At 40.1% G+C, this 14,973-nt stretch overlaps 1 protein-coding gene across 2 annotated transcripts in view; it reads right to left on the bottom strand.

Annotated features, from left to right (window-relative positions):
* Positions 1-435: 435 nt before the first annotated feature.
* DAB2 (DAB adaptor protein 2) overlaps positions 436-14,973 on the bottom strand; it is a 51,478-nt gene continuing 36,940 nt past the window's right edge. Inside the window, exons 7-15 of one of the 2 annotated variants that reach the window (XM_032213622.1) lie at positions 14,549-14,572; positions 14,411-14,458; positions 14,113-14,175; positions 11,558-12,184; positions 7,954-8,110; positions 6,816-7,346; positions 5,238-5,353; positions 3,531-3,608; positions 436-1,367 (exon numbers count right to left, since the gene is read on the bottom strand). In XM_032213622.1, coding sequence (XP_032069513.1) covers positions 3,540-3,608; positions 5,238-5,353; positions 6,816-7,346; positions 7,954-8,110; positions 11,558-12,184; positions 14,113-14,175; positions 14,411-14,458; positions 14,549-14,572 — 1,635 coding nt within the window. In that variant the 3' untranslated portion in view covers positions 436-1,367; positions 3,531-3,539. The remainder of the gene's footprint in view (positions 1,368-3,530; positions 3,609-5,237; positions 5,354-6,815; positions 7,347-7,953; positions 8,111-11,557; positions 12,185-14,112; positions 14,176-14,410; positions 14,459-14,548; positions 14,573-14,973) is intronic. The other variant, XM_032213623.1, reaches the window with a different exon arrangement.

The following is a 14,973-nucleotide window of genomic DNA, read 5'->3' as shown; positions in this document are numbered from 1 at the left end:
TCGTTCTACTTAATAGTTTATCTGATCACTAAACTGAAATTAGTCCACCAGGCGCAGGTGTTCTTCCATACACAAGTAAAGAAAATATTTAATCATCAAACATTTCCTCTGAGTGCCAATTTGAAATGAAGTTACATTTAATTGCCAGAACACCCGAGTACTTTTTACAGTGTAACACAGTCCAGAAGTAGTTTCTGTATTTTCAGTCTGAGACAATCACATATACAGAGAGATTTGTATTACAGGAATGTGCAATAGAGTATTATACAGAGCTGAATGGATCACTGGAGACTTGGTATTTTTTAGGAAGTAGATTACCATGTTGCGTTCACCTAAACATTTAAACATGGATACCATTTCAAGTTCATATTGGTAAATGCTGTACTGGAGAGATACCCAGCTGTTAACAATAGCTTTGTCCAACTTATTGCTTATTAAACCAATTGTTTAAAGAGTGGATCATCAGCCTCTAGCAATATCATAATTAATAGACATGAATACCATTTTGTTCAGACTAGTTGTTCAAAGTACAATTGCTTTCCAGTTTAATAACTTATGTTAAAACTCACTTATCCGTATTTGTATCTACCTTTTTGGGGGGCACTGATTCCAAAAACAAGAATTTTACCAGAGACCAATCCATAACAAAATATGTTCTAGGAAAACAGCATTTCATATCTTGGACAAGATACCATCAAAGATGTCTCAATTTGCATAATTTAGAGCTAGCAATTCCATTTTTAGAACTCACCAGTTAGGAGTAATATAATATTTGCCCATTTCATAATTTAAATATTCTTTCACCTTGACATTTGGGTGGGCCATACATAAGAGTGCTAGAATTTTTTTAATTGTAGTAATATTGGTAGGAAAACTCTACAATAGCACTGGATTATTATTTTTTTATGTTCTTGGCAACTCAGTGCTGCTGACATCATGGTCTTCCTTTGTGCAGAAGTGAGTACAAATCTGTGTGTCTTTGTCCATAAAGAACCATTCATTTCTCTTTCATTTTTCACATTTAGTGCTTCTAAGCATTGATGAAAACGGAAAGTGAAGGAATAAGAGACACCATAGAGTGTTTTCTTCCATCCACACGGGCTAAAAATTACCACCAGTTCCAGTTTGGTCTCAAGCAAATTGCTTCCTTAGCTTAAGAAGGTCCAAGGTCTTAACTTGAATGAGGCAGATAATGCAGACTGAAGACAGTAATCTCAGTGTCCAGTTGTTTCTTGCATCTGTTTGACCCAACAATCCAGTTATAGTTTTGCCAATAACACCCACTTGTCGTGAAGAGAAATGAGATGGATTATGAACATCTCAGAGCTGCATTCCATAACACTTGTTTTCTTTTCACATTTGGTGGGCTGTGGGAAACAAATTTTATTAAAAAGGTGACTACCTGGATGTATAGACAAGTATTGCTTTTGTTTTGTTTAACTGAGGAATACTTTAGAATTATATTTAGAATATAATGCCCATGAACATCTGGATATCTCACTGTATTCCAAAAGAATACTTGCAACATTTATAATTAAGTAATATACAGCAGTCATATGAAATTGTCAAATAAATCTATCTATCTATCTATCTATCTATCTATCTATCTATCTATCTATCTATCTATCTATCATCTATCTATCTATCTATCTATCTATCTATCTATCATCTATCTATCTATCTATCTATCTATCTATCTATCTATCTATCATCTATCTATCTATCTATAAATGGCTCTTTGTGTGTGTGTGTGTGTGTGTGTGTGTGTGTGTGTGTGTGTCTGTCTGTCTGTGTGAGTTCCAGTATAGCTCTGGAATGCATTGAGCAATTTCAACCAAACGGTACACAGATGACTTATTCTCTGGAAACAACTGTGGAAGTAAGACATCCCCCAAACCCCTAGGAGTATGTGTTCTGTTATGATATAGCCTGTTGTGCCTTCAAATGGCTTCTACTGTACTGCTGTAAAATGACTTATACTGTATAGCACGGTGGAGTTCCCATGGTAGTGCTTCACAGTACTCTACAAGGGAGCTCCCTATGATAAGGGGGAAAATCCAACATTAGAAATTACGTTTTGTCTGGACATTTCCCCTTTATAAATAAATAACTGGACAATTATGGGTTATCAGCTAGTCTTAAATAAAATCTCATTCATTTTCAAAGGAGAACACTGAAATTTAGAAATCTTGTGTAAGAGAATCTTATATTCTCACAAAACTTTAGATTTGTTTTTTTTTAAAAATTGTTTCAATTTAAGGAAACTCCGGCTGCCATCAGCCAAAAGCCCATGTTGATATATCGGGCCTTAAAACGTTGCTGACTATTCAGTTGAGTTCAGATGGGTTTTTCAAAACCAAAATTAAATAGGATTGCCACTACATTAAGTAAATTAAATATATCAATTTAAATTAAATACATTGTTAAGATCCATTAAGTACATTAAAGTTGGGACATCTTGCCGTGCTGAAGCTAACACCTTAGGAACAACAGCTGTGGCTTTGGTTTATTCCACAGCTGAATATTGTGCCAGCATGTGGCTTAACAGCACCCACACCCAAATGGCCAGTGGCCAATTGCACCGGACAATGCATATCATTTCTGGCACATTGCATCCCACTTCTGTGCAATGGTTACCAGTACTTAGCAATATCATATATTTCCATATTAGAAGACAACGAGCTCTTGATTGGCTGAAATCAAGGATGCTTAACAACACAACCTTCCCTATTCACCAGGACAATGCATAGCCCACTACAAGATTTAAATAGGCCAGCATAAAAGTAAAAGGTAAATGTTCCTCTCACACATACGTGCTAGTCGTTCCCGACTCTAGGGGGCAGTGCTCATCTCTGTTTCAAAGCCGACGAGCCAGCGCTGTCTGAAGACGTCTCCCTGGTCATGTAGCCTTCCCACCAAAGGTGGTTCCTATTTTTCTACTTGCATTTTTACATGCTTTTGAACTACTAGGTTGGAAGAACCTGGGACAAGTAACAAGAGCTCACTCCATTATGCGGTGGTAGGGATTCGAACCACCAACCTTTCTGATTGACAAGCTCAGTGTCTTACCTTCTGAGGCACAGCGTCCAGCATAATAAACCACTATTCATTTAACATCTGCCTAATTTAACCCCGAGAATGCCTGGAGAGAGGAATGGTCCAGGATACCTCCTTATGGCCTGACCCTACCTCCCTCTGTCTGGATGAATTAGATATGATACTGGAAGAAGTTCCTCTGTCTTGTATCAGTGGGAATGGAAAGATTGCCCTTGAGGTGATTGTGGTGCCAATATGCAAACCATTAAGATTGCCCAGGATGTGTGTTCTTTGGTTTCCTAGAAGATCTGCATGAAGGAATGCCAGAACCGATCAGCTGGATATCTGAACTGGACATCCCATTATGAGGCCCCTGCCTTTTTCCCATAGAAGTTTTGAATACAATTATATGGATTATGTGTATATGTTTATTTCTCATCTGTAATATTCTAATCATATGCTAAGTAGTAATAACTACATTAAATATCACTTACCAACCTAATTTATGCAAATGGGTTTCCAAAAGGGTCATTACAAGGAACAGAAGACAATTGCTGTTGTTGAGCTGTAATCTGGAGACAAGGGAAAAAAAATCACCATGATTTGAAGATATTTTTGCAGACAAACTTTTTGCCAAGCCAAAGGTACATTGAACACTCCTATATTTTTAGAATTTTTTGACGTACAGAAGCAAAATTAAGCACTACTTTTCTAGCAGCTAATGTTACCACCGTATACTTTTCAGGGGAAAACTAAGCATAATAATTACATGTTACAAAATTGAGATGTAGATTTCTTGCAAAGATGAAAGACAAGCAATTTAGGCATTTTGACACCTTGAAAAACTGTAGGACATGGAGGACTTCAAAATATTTGCCATAATAGCTTGGTCTCTTCAGGCCCAAAACTTACCCAGTTTAATGGCTCATTTAGTTCAGCACCAAGGAAGTCTGTACAGTCTACCTACATTTAGCCCAGTTTGAATATACCCAACTTACTAGTTGTGGATCAAAGGTAGCTTGAGAATTATTCATACTTCTAAAATTATCATTTTTCGGAAAAACGAACCAAGAAGGCTTTCCTGAAATATGTCTCATTAAGAGTAAAGGTAAAGGTAAAAGTTCTCTTGGCATACATGTGCTAGTTGTTCCCAACTCTAGGAGGTGGTGTTCATCTCCGTTTCAAAGCCAAAGAGCCAGCACTGTCTGAAGACGTCTCCATGGTCATGTGGCTGGAACAGAACGCTGTTACCTTCCCACCAAAAGTGGTCCCTATTTTTCTACTTTCAATTTTACATGCTTTTGAACTCCTAGGTTGGCAGAAGTTGAGACAAGTAACAGGAGCTCACTCTGTTATGTGGCGCTAGGGATTCAAACTGCTGAACTGCTGACATTTCTGATCTACAAGTTCAGCGTCTTAGCCTCTGGGCCACAGCGTCCGTTTCATTAAAAGTATCTGTAGCTTTTTCCAATTATCAGCTTATTAGATATTAACAAATAAGTATGAACTCTCTTTTTCCACCCATCTGTCTACTATGGATTTTCTTCTACAAGAGTAACTGACACAGAGAAATGTTATGTTGGATTACGTAACTAAATCTGGCTTGAAAAATGTGGTGGGCCAACTTTTGATTAACTTTAAAGTCTCTTAGGCCATTAAAAGGAGTGCCTTTTTCTGTAAAGGGTCGCCTATGTGAATCAGAACTTTGTTTTTAAGGTACACTAAGAAGAACATGGGACACGGTGGCTCAGTGGCTAAGACGCTGAGCTTGTTGATCAGAAAGGTCAGCAGTTCAATGCCCCCTAGAGCTGGAAACAACTAGCACATATGTGCGGGGAACCTTCAGAATAAAGTCTTTCTACTTTACTGGGACCCCCCCCCTCATTCTGGCTCCTCCCAATTAGAGGCCACAGCTTTGTTATTCAGTTTAACAGCTTATAGGAGCCCACTTTTTTTTTCCACTTGAGAGAAAACACTGGATCGTAGCTATATGTAATATTTCTTGTTGTCTTTTCACACAACATTCTAAACTAGGCTAACGTGGACTTTGTGGTTTAACTTTTTATGGCAATCCAGGCATCGTCTTAATATTTGCGTATACTGGACCACTGAGTAAAGCCATGATACCATCTATTTATTTGAGCACAAAGTTTCTATTATGTTCATTTTTCTGCATGTAAAAATGGAGTCCGGATACTTACTAAACCTTGTGAGGGAGCAGCAAAAGGATCCATCTTGAAAGGATTCTCAAAGCGGTCTTCAACAGGCTTGGAAATAAGTGGGGCAGCATTTAACCTCAGACCAGGCTTCAGAGGCCCTATGTTGAACAAAGGATCACTCTTCAACGTATCCAAATGACATTATTAAAGGTTTGCCAGGAGGTTTATTATGTAGCAAAGAAGTACATGTTTGGCATCAAACATGAACTTCACAGGAAACAGCATCCAAATTGAGGATACCTCCACAAGAACAATACATAATGTGTTTCTGCGCACTCCCTGTCAAGGCTAGCTAAGCAACCAACATCGCATACTGTACATGCATGATCCCCAGATTTCATGCAACCAACACAAATCAACTTTGGAGTCAGGGACCTAGTTGTTTTATTTTGTTGCACAGTGTTAGTGCCAGCCTTTTAAGTTAGTCCAGACAGGAAACCAAAATAATGTGTGCTAACCCTATATTTACTTCTCCCCTCCCTTGTCTTTATTAAGAGAACTAGGGAGGGTCTCTTCTGACATTATTTCTTCACTCCTGTTCTTTTTATGGGTTGGGATATCATTTTGCTGATCATTGCCCTTGCTTTGGCTCTTCCTCCTGTCTCCCAAGGTTATTCTCACAGCCTACTTACAATTGCCCTGAAGCTTTCATTTTGATTTCCCTAAACTGGCTTATTATCACAAGCTTTTGAAAAAGAAAATCCCGATGGACTTTCCTAGTATTGTAAAATAAAGAATGTGACTTTCTTTAGCAAGTCAGGAATTCTAGAATGGAAGGTGGCTTTGTGGATGAAGACGAGAGACTTGTGCTGCCTCAGGAAAGCAGCCATGTTTCTTTCTGACTTTAACGAATCTCCTGGTGTCAATTCAAAGCTGTAAACTATTTGATTATAGTTGCATCACATTTGTTATCAATCCAAGACAGCATATACAACACCCTTCTTCACCTGGTAGTCAACTCCCAGAATTCTGAGCAGTGACTGGGGAATTCTGAGTATTGAACTCTACAGGTTTCCATAGATTGAGAACACTGGTATATTATAGAGTTCTAAAGTTCTCTACTGAGGCACCGATTACCTCAGACTTAGTTAAATTGAAAAGTAAAGTCCAATGCATCACATGCCACCGCATACCACAATTTCTGCATCAGTCACTTAGCTAATATAAGAGAAATGGCTTATTCAAGGCCACTCAATAAATCTATGGTCAAGAAGAGGTTCGATATAGAACTAGAACAGAGGTGGACTTCAGCAGGTTCTCACCAGTTCTGGAGAACTGGTAGCGGAAATTTATGGTAAATACCACCTCTGACTGCAACCGCCCCCATCTATTCTCTGCCTCCGGAGTCCCAGCTGATTGGGAGGGAATGGGGATTTTGCAGTATCCTTCCCCTGGAGTGGGGAGGGAATGGAGGTTTTACAGTATCCTTTCCCTGCCACGCCTAACAAGCCATGCCCACAGAGTAAAAATTTTTGAATCTCACCACTGAACTAGAAGGTTATTTAATGAGACCAATGAGATCGTGGTCAGCCACATCTTCAGGAACCTCTATTTTGTTACCTGGTTGTTGCTGTTCTGCTCTCCGGGCAGGCACAGCGGGTGGTTTCGTCAGCTGGAAGTCTTTGAACATCTCCTTGACATCTTTTATCTCTTTATCACCCAGAGGATCTAAAGCAGTAAAGGCATCGCTTTCCTTTTTTACACTGCACTCCTTCTGTGGTGCAGTTCTAGGAGGCAACTGAGGAGGAGGGCTAGTAGATGACATGGAGGACAACATAGATGGAGGGTGAGATGCCAGAGAAGGTGGAAACATGTTGATATGGAAAGGGTTCCCACTAGTAGGAGGCTGTGCCCATGCATTGGATGAAGAAACACACACAGATTGACTCCAGGGATCAGGAGCTGGAGTCTGGCCTGGGGCTGGCTGGCCCCAACCAGGTGCTTGTTGAGGAGCACCGAAACCGAGAGATGGTGCAAATTTCACTGGCTGAGCACTCAGAGAAGTTCCAGGAAACACTGGGGTTGGCTGACCGAAGGCCGTAGACTGGGGGCCCCATGCTGGTGTTGGGGATGCTGATGTAGGCAGGCCACCTGGGGAAGAATAAAACGACTCATTTAAATAAACTCATCATTGGACAACTAAAATATCCCCATTATCAATATGATTTCATAAATGTCAACCATAAGGTAAAGGTTCCCCTCGCACATAAGTACTAGTTGTTCCCAACTCTAGGGGGCGGTGCTCATCTCCGTTTCAAAGCTGAAGAGCCAGTGCTGTCCGAAGGCGTCACCATGGTCATGTGGCTGGCATGACTCAATGCACACAAGGCACACGGAATGCTGTTATCTTCCCATCAAAGGTGGTCCCTATTTTTCTATTTACATTTTTACGTGCTTTCAAACTGCTAGGTTGGAAGGAACTGGGACAAGTAACAGGAGCTCACCCCGTTATGCAGCACTAGGGATTCGAACTGCTGAACTGCAGACCTTTCTGATTGAGAAGCTCAGAGTCTTAGCCACTGAGCCACCACGTCCCTTGACATATTTCACCACAATTAACCAATCTACTGCTTACCTTGCAACCCCCCTTTTTAATGGGTTTGCATAACACCCTGGACCATAAAGTAAGAAGACGTGCATGAATTCAATATACTCAGCCAATATGTAGTTAGGTTTGTGTTTCACAATCTTTACCAACCTAGTCCAGGTATGGGAGCTGCTGTAGGAGGATTGGTTTTGAAGAGGTCTAGTGGGTTAGTTGGCACACTGGAAGGCTGTCCTGCTGTAGTCAGAGTATGGGTTACAGAATATCCAGGAGCAAAAATATCAGGACCAAACAAGTCGCTGGCTGCATTCTAGAAAAAAATCAAACACCAGAGGGAGCCTTCATTAGAAAGGTTGCGGGTTATTCTGGCATAGAAAGCTAGAAATGTAAGAGGTGAGCGATCAACTCCCGGACAAAATGATTTCAGTTCATATTAAACAGGGTGGCATGCTTCAGAAAGCATCAGGTATAGAGGTGCAAAACATTAATACAAGCCTTATTCTCCTTTAACTGGGTAAAATCTTTTCTAAACATCTGAAAAGCAACAAAGACTTTGCAACGTTTACAGTGGTGGCCTGCGGAGCTTTCATGTGCAACTTCCTGTAAATGATGGTGCAACATCAACCGCTAAGAGCATTTTATTGCAAAGAACAAATTTTGTGTCTTTTTGACAAGCAGTCTCTCTCTAACACAGAAGCATTGGGCTACACACAAACTGAATAAACAGCCCCCAAAGAGTGATGCCTGGGGAAGCAATTACTTTTGTATAGAAACTCAGAAGCATTTTTAAAATATATTCCTGAAGAAATGAACACAACTTTAATTGGTTAAATGCTAGCGTTGATGCCATTGCATGTCCAATGCAGGTACAGTCAAACCAGTTTGCAACAGAATAATTACTATATTTTTCGGATTATAGGAAGCACTCCCCCCCGAAGAGGCTGAAAATTTGGGTGCATCTTCCAAGCTTTTTTTCAGCCCCAATGAGATGCTAAAGAGTGAAGCAATCTTCTGTGCTTTGCCTGCTTTTCTCATTGTTTCTCTCTCCAATGATCAGCTGTGCTTTAGCTTTAGAAGCTGTTTTTTATCCCCAAACAGGGGATAAAAAGCACATCCTCAAAACCAGCAAACCTATATGCTGAAGCCGACCAGACTAAGGACTCTAGCCAGATGAATACCTGGTAGGCAGAATTTTTTTCCTATTTTCCTCCCCAAAAACTAAGGTGTGTCTTATACTCTGGTGCGCCTTATACTCTGAAAAATACGGTAATCAGTGTAAGATAGTAAGCATTGGGACTAGGATTTGGGAAACTGAGTGAAACTATGATCCAATCAACCATAGAAAGTCATGGCCAAGTTGGTCTAAGCCCAATCTACCTCTCAGGTAGCATGTGCTCAGCTCTTATAGGAAAGATAGGAAAGATGCTTTCCATTTGTAATAAAAATAAATAAACCTCAATGTAAAATCCCTTAATTTCAGAACACATGGACAGTCTCAACCAAAGTCTCAACTGGCAAACTGTTATACTTTTGATTAGGCCTGTCCAATCCATGGCCGTCACGAACAGCTGATAATGCGGCCCCCACAAGTTTGCAAACTTTTAACATTATTATATGATTTTATATACATTTACTATATTATATACTTTATTTGTGGGCCCCAAAAAATTCCTCTTCATTCAGTGTGACCCAGGCAAGCCAAAAGGGTGGATACCCATGCTTTAGGATCAAGCCCACCTAAAAAATGCTAGGGAATTCTTGTAGCCTTGGCATTTAGACAAATCAATCATCAGTAGACAAATGGAACTAAACTGCATGCAGTTCAAAACAGAGAATAAAAAAAAAAATCAAGAAGGAAACAACCTATCAAAGACATTTCTGCAAAGACATTTCTTCCAGCAGCTAACACTCAGATAAGCAGTGATCAACACCAGACAAACAATTAAGCAGAAAACAATATTTTAATCAAAGAACCACTAAGAAGGAAACTAATCTCTCACTAAAATTGGCAGGGGAAACTATTATACACAGATAATAAACCTCACATTTACTCAAACTGATGACATTACCTAGTTGGTAATTACAAGCAAACAACCAAGAGAGAGCACCAAGAAGTCCGTAGTTCAAACCAGATTTACATACTCATACATTTTCTTTTACTGGAAATAAACCCCAGCAGCACCTTTGGCCAACTTAAGCCAACTCATCAGTTGCACAATAAGGCATGTTCTGTCTGCCCAAATCTAACATCCAAACAGAAGCCTAATGGTAACAGACTTGGCCAATAAGACTTTTTTCCCTGGGAGACAAAGTGTGGAATTTTGTATCTCAGAACTTCAGTAGGCTGAGTGTTGCAATATTTTATTATAACACAAAATGTTTTGCTCCAGGAAGATTTTGTTTTATTGAACTGATATGGGTCTAGTACAATGGACAAGCCTTGTAATCACTCAGTAGTTAATGCTAAAACTTACACATTTTTAAGATAGGTCTTTAACTGGGGGTATACCCTGAATGATCTGGCTCTAAGTCCAAAATCCAAAGCATAATCATTAGAATGGGGGGGGGGAGCTATCTTTAGTCTGTCAATCAATCAGTCAATCAACCAACCAACCAATCTTTCCAAATAAAGAAAGAATAGGACAAGTTTGCATGTTCAACTATTCCTTCTTCAAAGATCAATTGTACTTAATTTCAGATGGGTACATGCAGAGGGTATAAGCAAATATCCAGATTCAGGGAAGGTCATTCTGCATCTCCTCTGCAAGCAGGTTTTCATTTATTTTAATGTTGGTTTTATTGTCCCTTATCTCTTCTTTTATTGGGGGGAGAAAAATCAGGGATGACATAAATCAGTTTTGGTTTTGAAGATTGTATTCCTTGTACCTCCAGTTCAGTGGTGGAATTCAGCCAGCTCGCACCACTTCGTGAGAACCGGTTGTTAACTTTCTGGGCGGTTTGGTTAACTGGTTGTTGGAAGAAATCATTAGGGCAGAGAACCAGTTGTTAAATTATTTGAATCCCACTACTCCTGCTCCAATTCATATACCTATGTCTGGGCTGCTTTTGCCTCGCAGAGTTGCAAAAAAAAAAAAAAAAAATCAATCTAAAGTAGCCTGAATTGATGGTATTCAATCAACTCTCATGCACACTTCTAGTTTTAATCACCTGCTAGTTTTAATATACCTTCTTTAAAAAATGAAAAGGCTACATTCCTGAAACATCTTTCAGTCCAAGCCTATAGTTGAGATGGTTCTCATTAGTACTAGACTGTTGGGCGTCTATTGTTCTTAATTAAGACAAGGTATGGCTTTCAGGAGGGTTAACCTGCACTAGTTTCAGTTTATATCAGAAAACCAGGGTTGTTTAGGTATCTCCTTGACCTCACTTCCAGACCTTTGAGGTCAACTATACATGGTTGATCATCCCATACCAGATTTTGCTACTTGAACTGTACAAGGAAAACACTTTGTTTCTTCCAAAACAATATGCTTAATGCATGCAATAACTAGTTCCAAGTGTCTTACTTACCCAAGATATAAATATATGGCAGCGTTAGGAGAAAGAAAGCAAGGTTAGGAAAGGATGATTCTACAGAGAAAATTTTAAGTTCACAGTGGCTGCAGCATTTATAGAGTGAAGGTAAGGAAAGCTTTCTTGCCAGCAGAGCTTTCAGGAAAAGAGGGAAAGAAGTTCCTTCACCTACTCCAAGTAGAAAACATGCATATTACCACTTTGTGCATGCCCCAACGTTCACCTGAACAGTCCTCCTTCCTCTTCCTGGCTTTGTACTTTGTGGAGGTGGGCTAATCGTGATGGAGTCTTGTGGCACTGACAGGTGGCTGCTATCAGAGTCTAGCCGTAACCCATTCAGCACAGGTGTTCCTTTGGGAGAGCTTTCTGCAAAGACACTCAAGGGGGATTTGGCCACGAAACCATTCTGTTCTCTCTCCGGCACCCCGTCGGATGTCTTCACCGCTAAATGTGCCGATTTACTTTCAAGCAGCCATTGGCTGGCCAGCATTTCCTGCTTACTAGTCCGGTTGGAAATCTGATCAAACTCTTTCCCAAAGTAGTCTATGTCCCCATTCACACCACTGTTCTCCATCTTCTGACCGGAAGGTTTTAAAGAAGAATCAAGGGAAGGGGGTGACAATTGATCAGCTGGCCTGAAAGGATCGTCACGGAAAGGGTCAGGACTGGGAGTAGGAAAGAAGCTGAGGTTTGCAGAGAAAGCGTTTTCAGGCAAGAAAGGCGGCTGCAGCTTTGGCAATGGCAGGGAAGGCGTGATGTCGTTCAAGAAAAGGTCCTCCCCTGTGAGAGAAGTTGGAGGGGCCTCAATCTCAGAGTTTAAATCCACTAATAGGATCTCTTTTTCCTCCTCCTGTTAGGTTTGGGAAAGAAGACAGATTAGCACGTGGGCAAGTCGTCTCATGAGCTCTTGATTAAAAACAATGATAAGCAAGCAGATTTGAAATGGATTTTTTTTTTAATATAGAAAATGTGCGTCTTTGACAGAAAGGCATTTTGCTGCTCTTTTTTGTTAAACAATCACCCTACTGTGAAGTCATTGAGCCAGCTGTTCAACCTCAGTTGGGATTTATAATGGGTAATAATACACCAAACCAATCATTGGTTGGGAAACATACATGGACCAGCACCTGCCATATTTTTCGGAGTATAAGACGCTCAGGAGTATAAGACGCATCTTAGTTTTTGGCAAGGAAAATAAGAAGAAAAAAAATTCTGCCTCTGCCTATCAGCATCCATGGTATTCAGCTGACACATGGTAACAAGGTCAGCCAAAGAATAGGCATAGCAACTAAGTCAGCCAATGAGGGCTATTTGGACTCTGAAATTTGCTGTGTGAGCAACAAGGAGACAGGAAGGAGACTGGCTTAGCTGAGAACTGAAAGTGAAACTGCTTGCGTTTTGCTTGTATTTACTGCTACCTTGGAAAACCTGCTTTTGGTAATATATTGTATATTATTATTATTTTGAATCTTGCTGAATCAGTTACTGTGCTTTCTGAATGTGATTGCTGCTGCAAACTCTGACCACCCAAGCCAGATTCAGCACTTATTGCAGCCTGATTCAGCACAGCTGATTGGCGGGTGGAATCAGACTGCCAGAATACCCCCAATCAGCTGTTCCAGGCTGCAGGGATTGCCACAGACCATCGCTGCCTCCATGCTTCACGTTTTGGGCCTCTGATGAGGGCGGGTGGGGCTACATTTGGTGTATAAGACGTACCCAAATTTTCACTCTCTTTTTTTGTGGGGGAGAAGGTGTGTCTTATACTCTGAAAAATACGGTAATCTCCTGTTTTATTTATTGAATGATCACATTTATAGGGCCATCCATCTCACAAAAAAGTGTCTTTGGACAGCACACAACAATTCACTAAAATAATAAATAAAAACAATCCTGATATCAACCGTTTTGGTAATTCTTTAACCACACGTTTTTTTTTCTATGACTTAAGCATAGGTTAAACATCAGAGTAGGCATCATTTATAGTTAGCATGAGCTACAAGCAAAATAACAATTAGACAAGACTTTAAATTCTCATTCATTCTAACAAGAAACGATGACTCTTCCAAACACAGACAGTAGACTGAGCCACCAAAAAGCCACAGTTTACAACAAGGAGCCATGAGTTTAGGTTGCTGAATGCATTTCCACATTCATCAACTGGATTGGCTTTATGTGTTGTGAAAACATTCCCACTGGAGATCACGATTATCCATACCTGATTATGTAACAGTGGTAGAAGGAGGAAGCTAGAAGGGCTTGTACCAAAAACAGCTCTGAATAGGCAATGTTGGATGTCATGACGACTTGCTCATAGCAGTGTGATCAAGAGCTTTCCAAATTCTAGCTAATTATCAAACCAAGTGCATCAAAGCAGTTTCTTTAAATAAACTCTGCTAAATGTTCCCATATCTCTTCCTCCAATCTTCTTTCTTTCTTTCCTTTATTATAACCTTCTGGACTGCCAATGTGTTTCTGTACTATCATTAAGTTATCATTATTCCTCAAGCCAGCCAAAGGTATTTTATATGGAAACTCAACTTATGCTAGGCATTCTTCCTTCGATCCTGATCAATCCTTATACACAAAGCTATAAATCAGCCTCTGGCATAGATCAATAGTACAATCTGCAATTTGTTCATGGTCCCTCCATCAAGATCATTTGAACAGAGGACTGTCTATAGAGGATCCCTTCATCATCCAGGCATGAAAGGAGAACATTGAAGAGGACTTTCAAAATGTTCCTGATTTTTGAGGTGGTAATCATTTACTACTCACTGTGGGACTGTTGAGGTCAGGAGGAGTAGACATGTCCCCAAATAGATCCATCTGGTCGACACCCTGAAGTACAAAGTTTGTAACAGTTAGGATTCCACACTTCAATCTATAAATCACTCAAGTCCAAACAACAGCAGACACAGGAATGTTGGAAAAAACCCAAGCTGCTGTTGCATTAAGCTATGAGACAAACTAGCTATATCAGTTCAAAGTTTGTGGCAATAATGCGGCCCATTCTGGTTTAACCACTACTCAGAAGCCTATTAACCTGCTCTTCAAGTTAGAAAGTTCTACATACCAACTTTATTTTGCCAACTTGATCAGTAATTGCTTCATCATTACCATTCTGGAAGAAAACAAAAGTAAGTCAGGTTTAAGAAATCTACTGCTAGGATCTCTGATATATAACTTGCCCCATAAGACACATCTTTCTTACCTCAGTTTTACTGGCCTCTTCATTCTGAAATAGAAGAATAAAAACTTGCATCAGGAATATTCATGAAAAGTTGTTCAGTGTTTCTCAAACTTGGCAACTCTAGAACATGTGGACTTCAACACCCAGAATTCCCCAGCCAACATCCTGGTTTCTTAAGTTGATTATACAGGTACCCTGTTTCCCTGAAAATAAAACCTCCCTGGATAATAAGCCCAATGGGGCTTTTGAGCACATGTGCTAAAATAATCCCTCCCCTGAAAATAAGCCCTTCCCCCAAATATTGCAACACAGCAGCAGACATGAAGTGACCACATTCGCCACCTCCTGCACTTCAAAAATAATAAGACCAAGCACTTATTTTGGGGGTCAAAAAAAAGACCCTGTCTTATTTTGGGGGAAACACAATAGTCCTCAACTTACAAGAG

The sequence above is a fragment of the Thamnophis elegans genome, chromosome 3 (assembly GCF_009769535.1).
Source record: "Thamnophis elegans isolate rThaEle1 chromosome 3, rThaEle1.pri, whole genome shotgun sequence".
Taxonomy (NCBI): domain Eukaryota; kingdom Metazoa; phylum Chordata; class Lepidosauria; order Squamata; family Colubridae; genus Thamnophis; species Thamnophis elegans.
The sequence above is the reverse complement of the archived record's forward strand: the minus strand, read 5'-3'. Positions and strand labels throughout refer to the sequence as shown.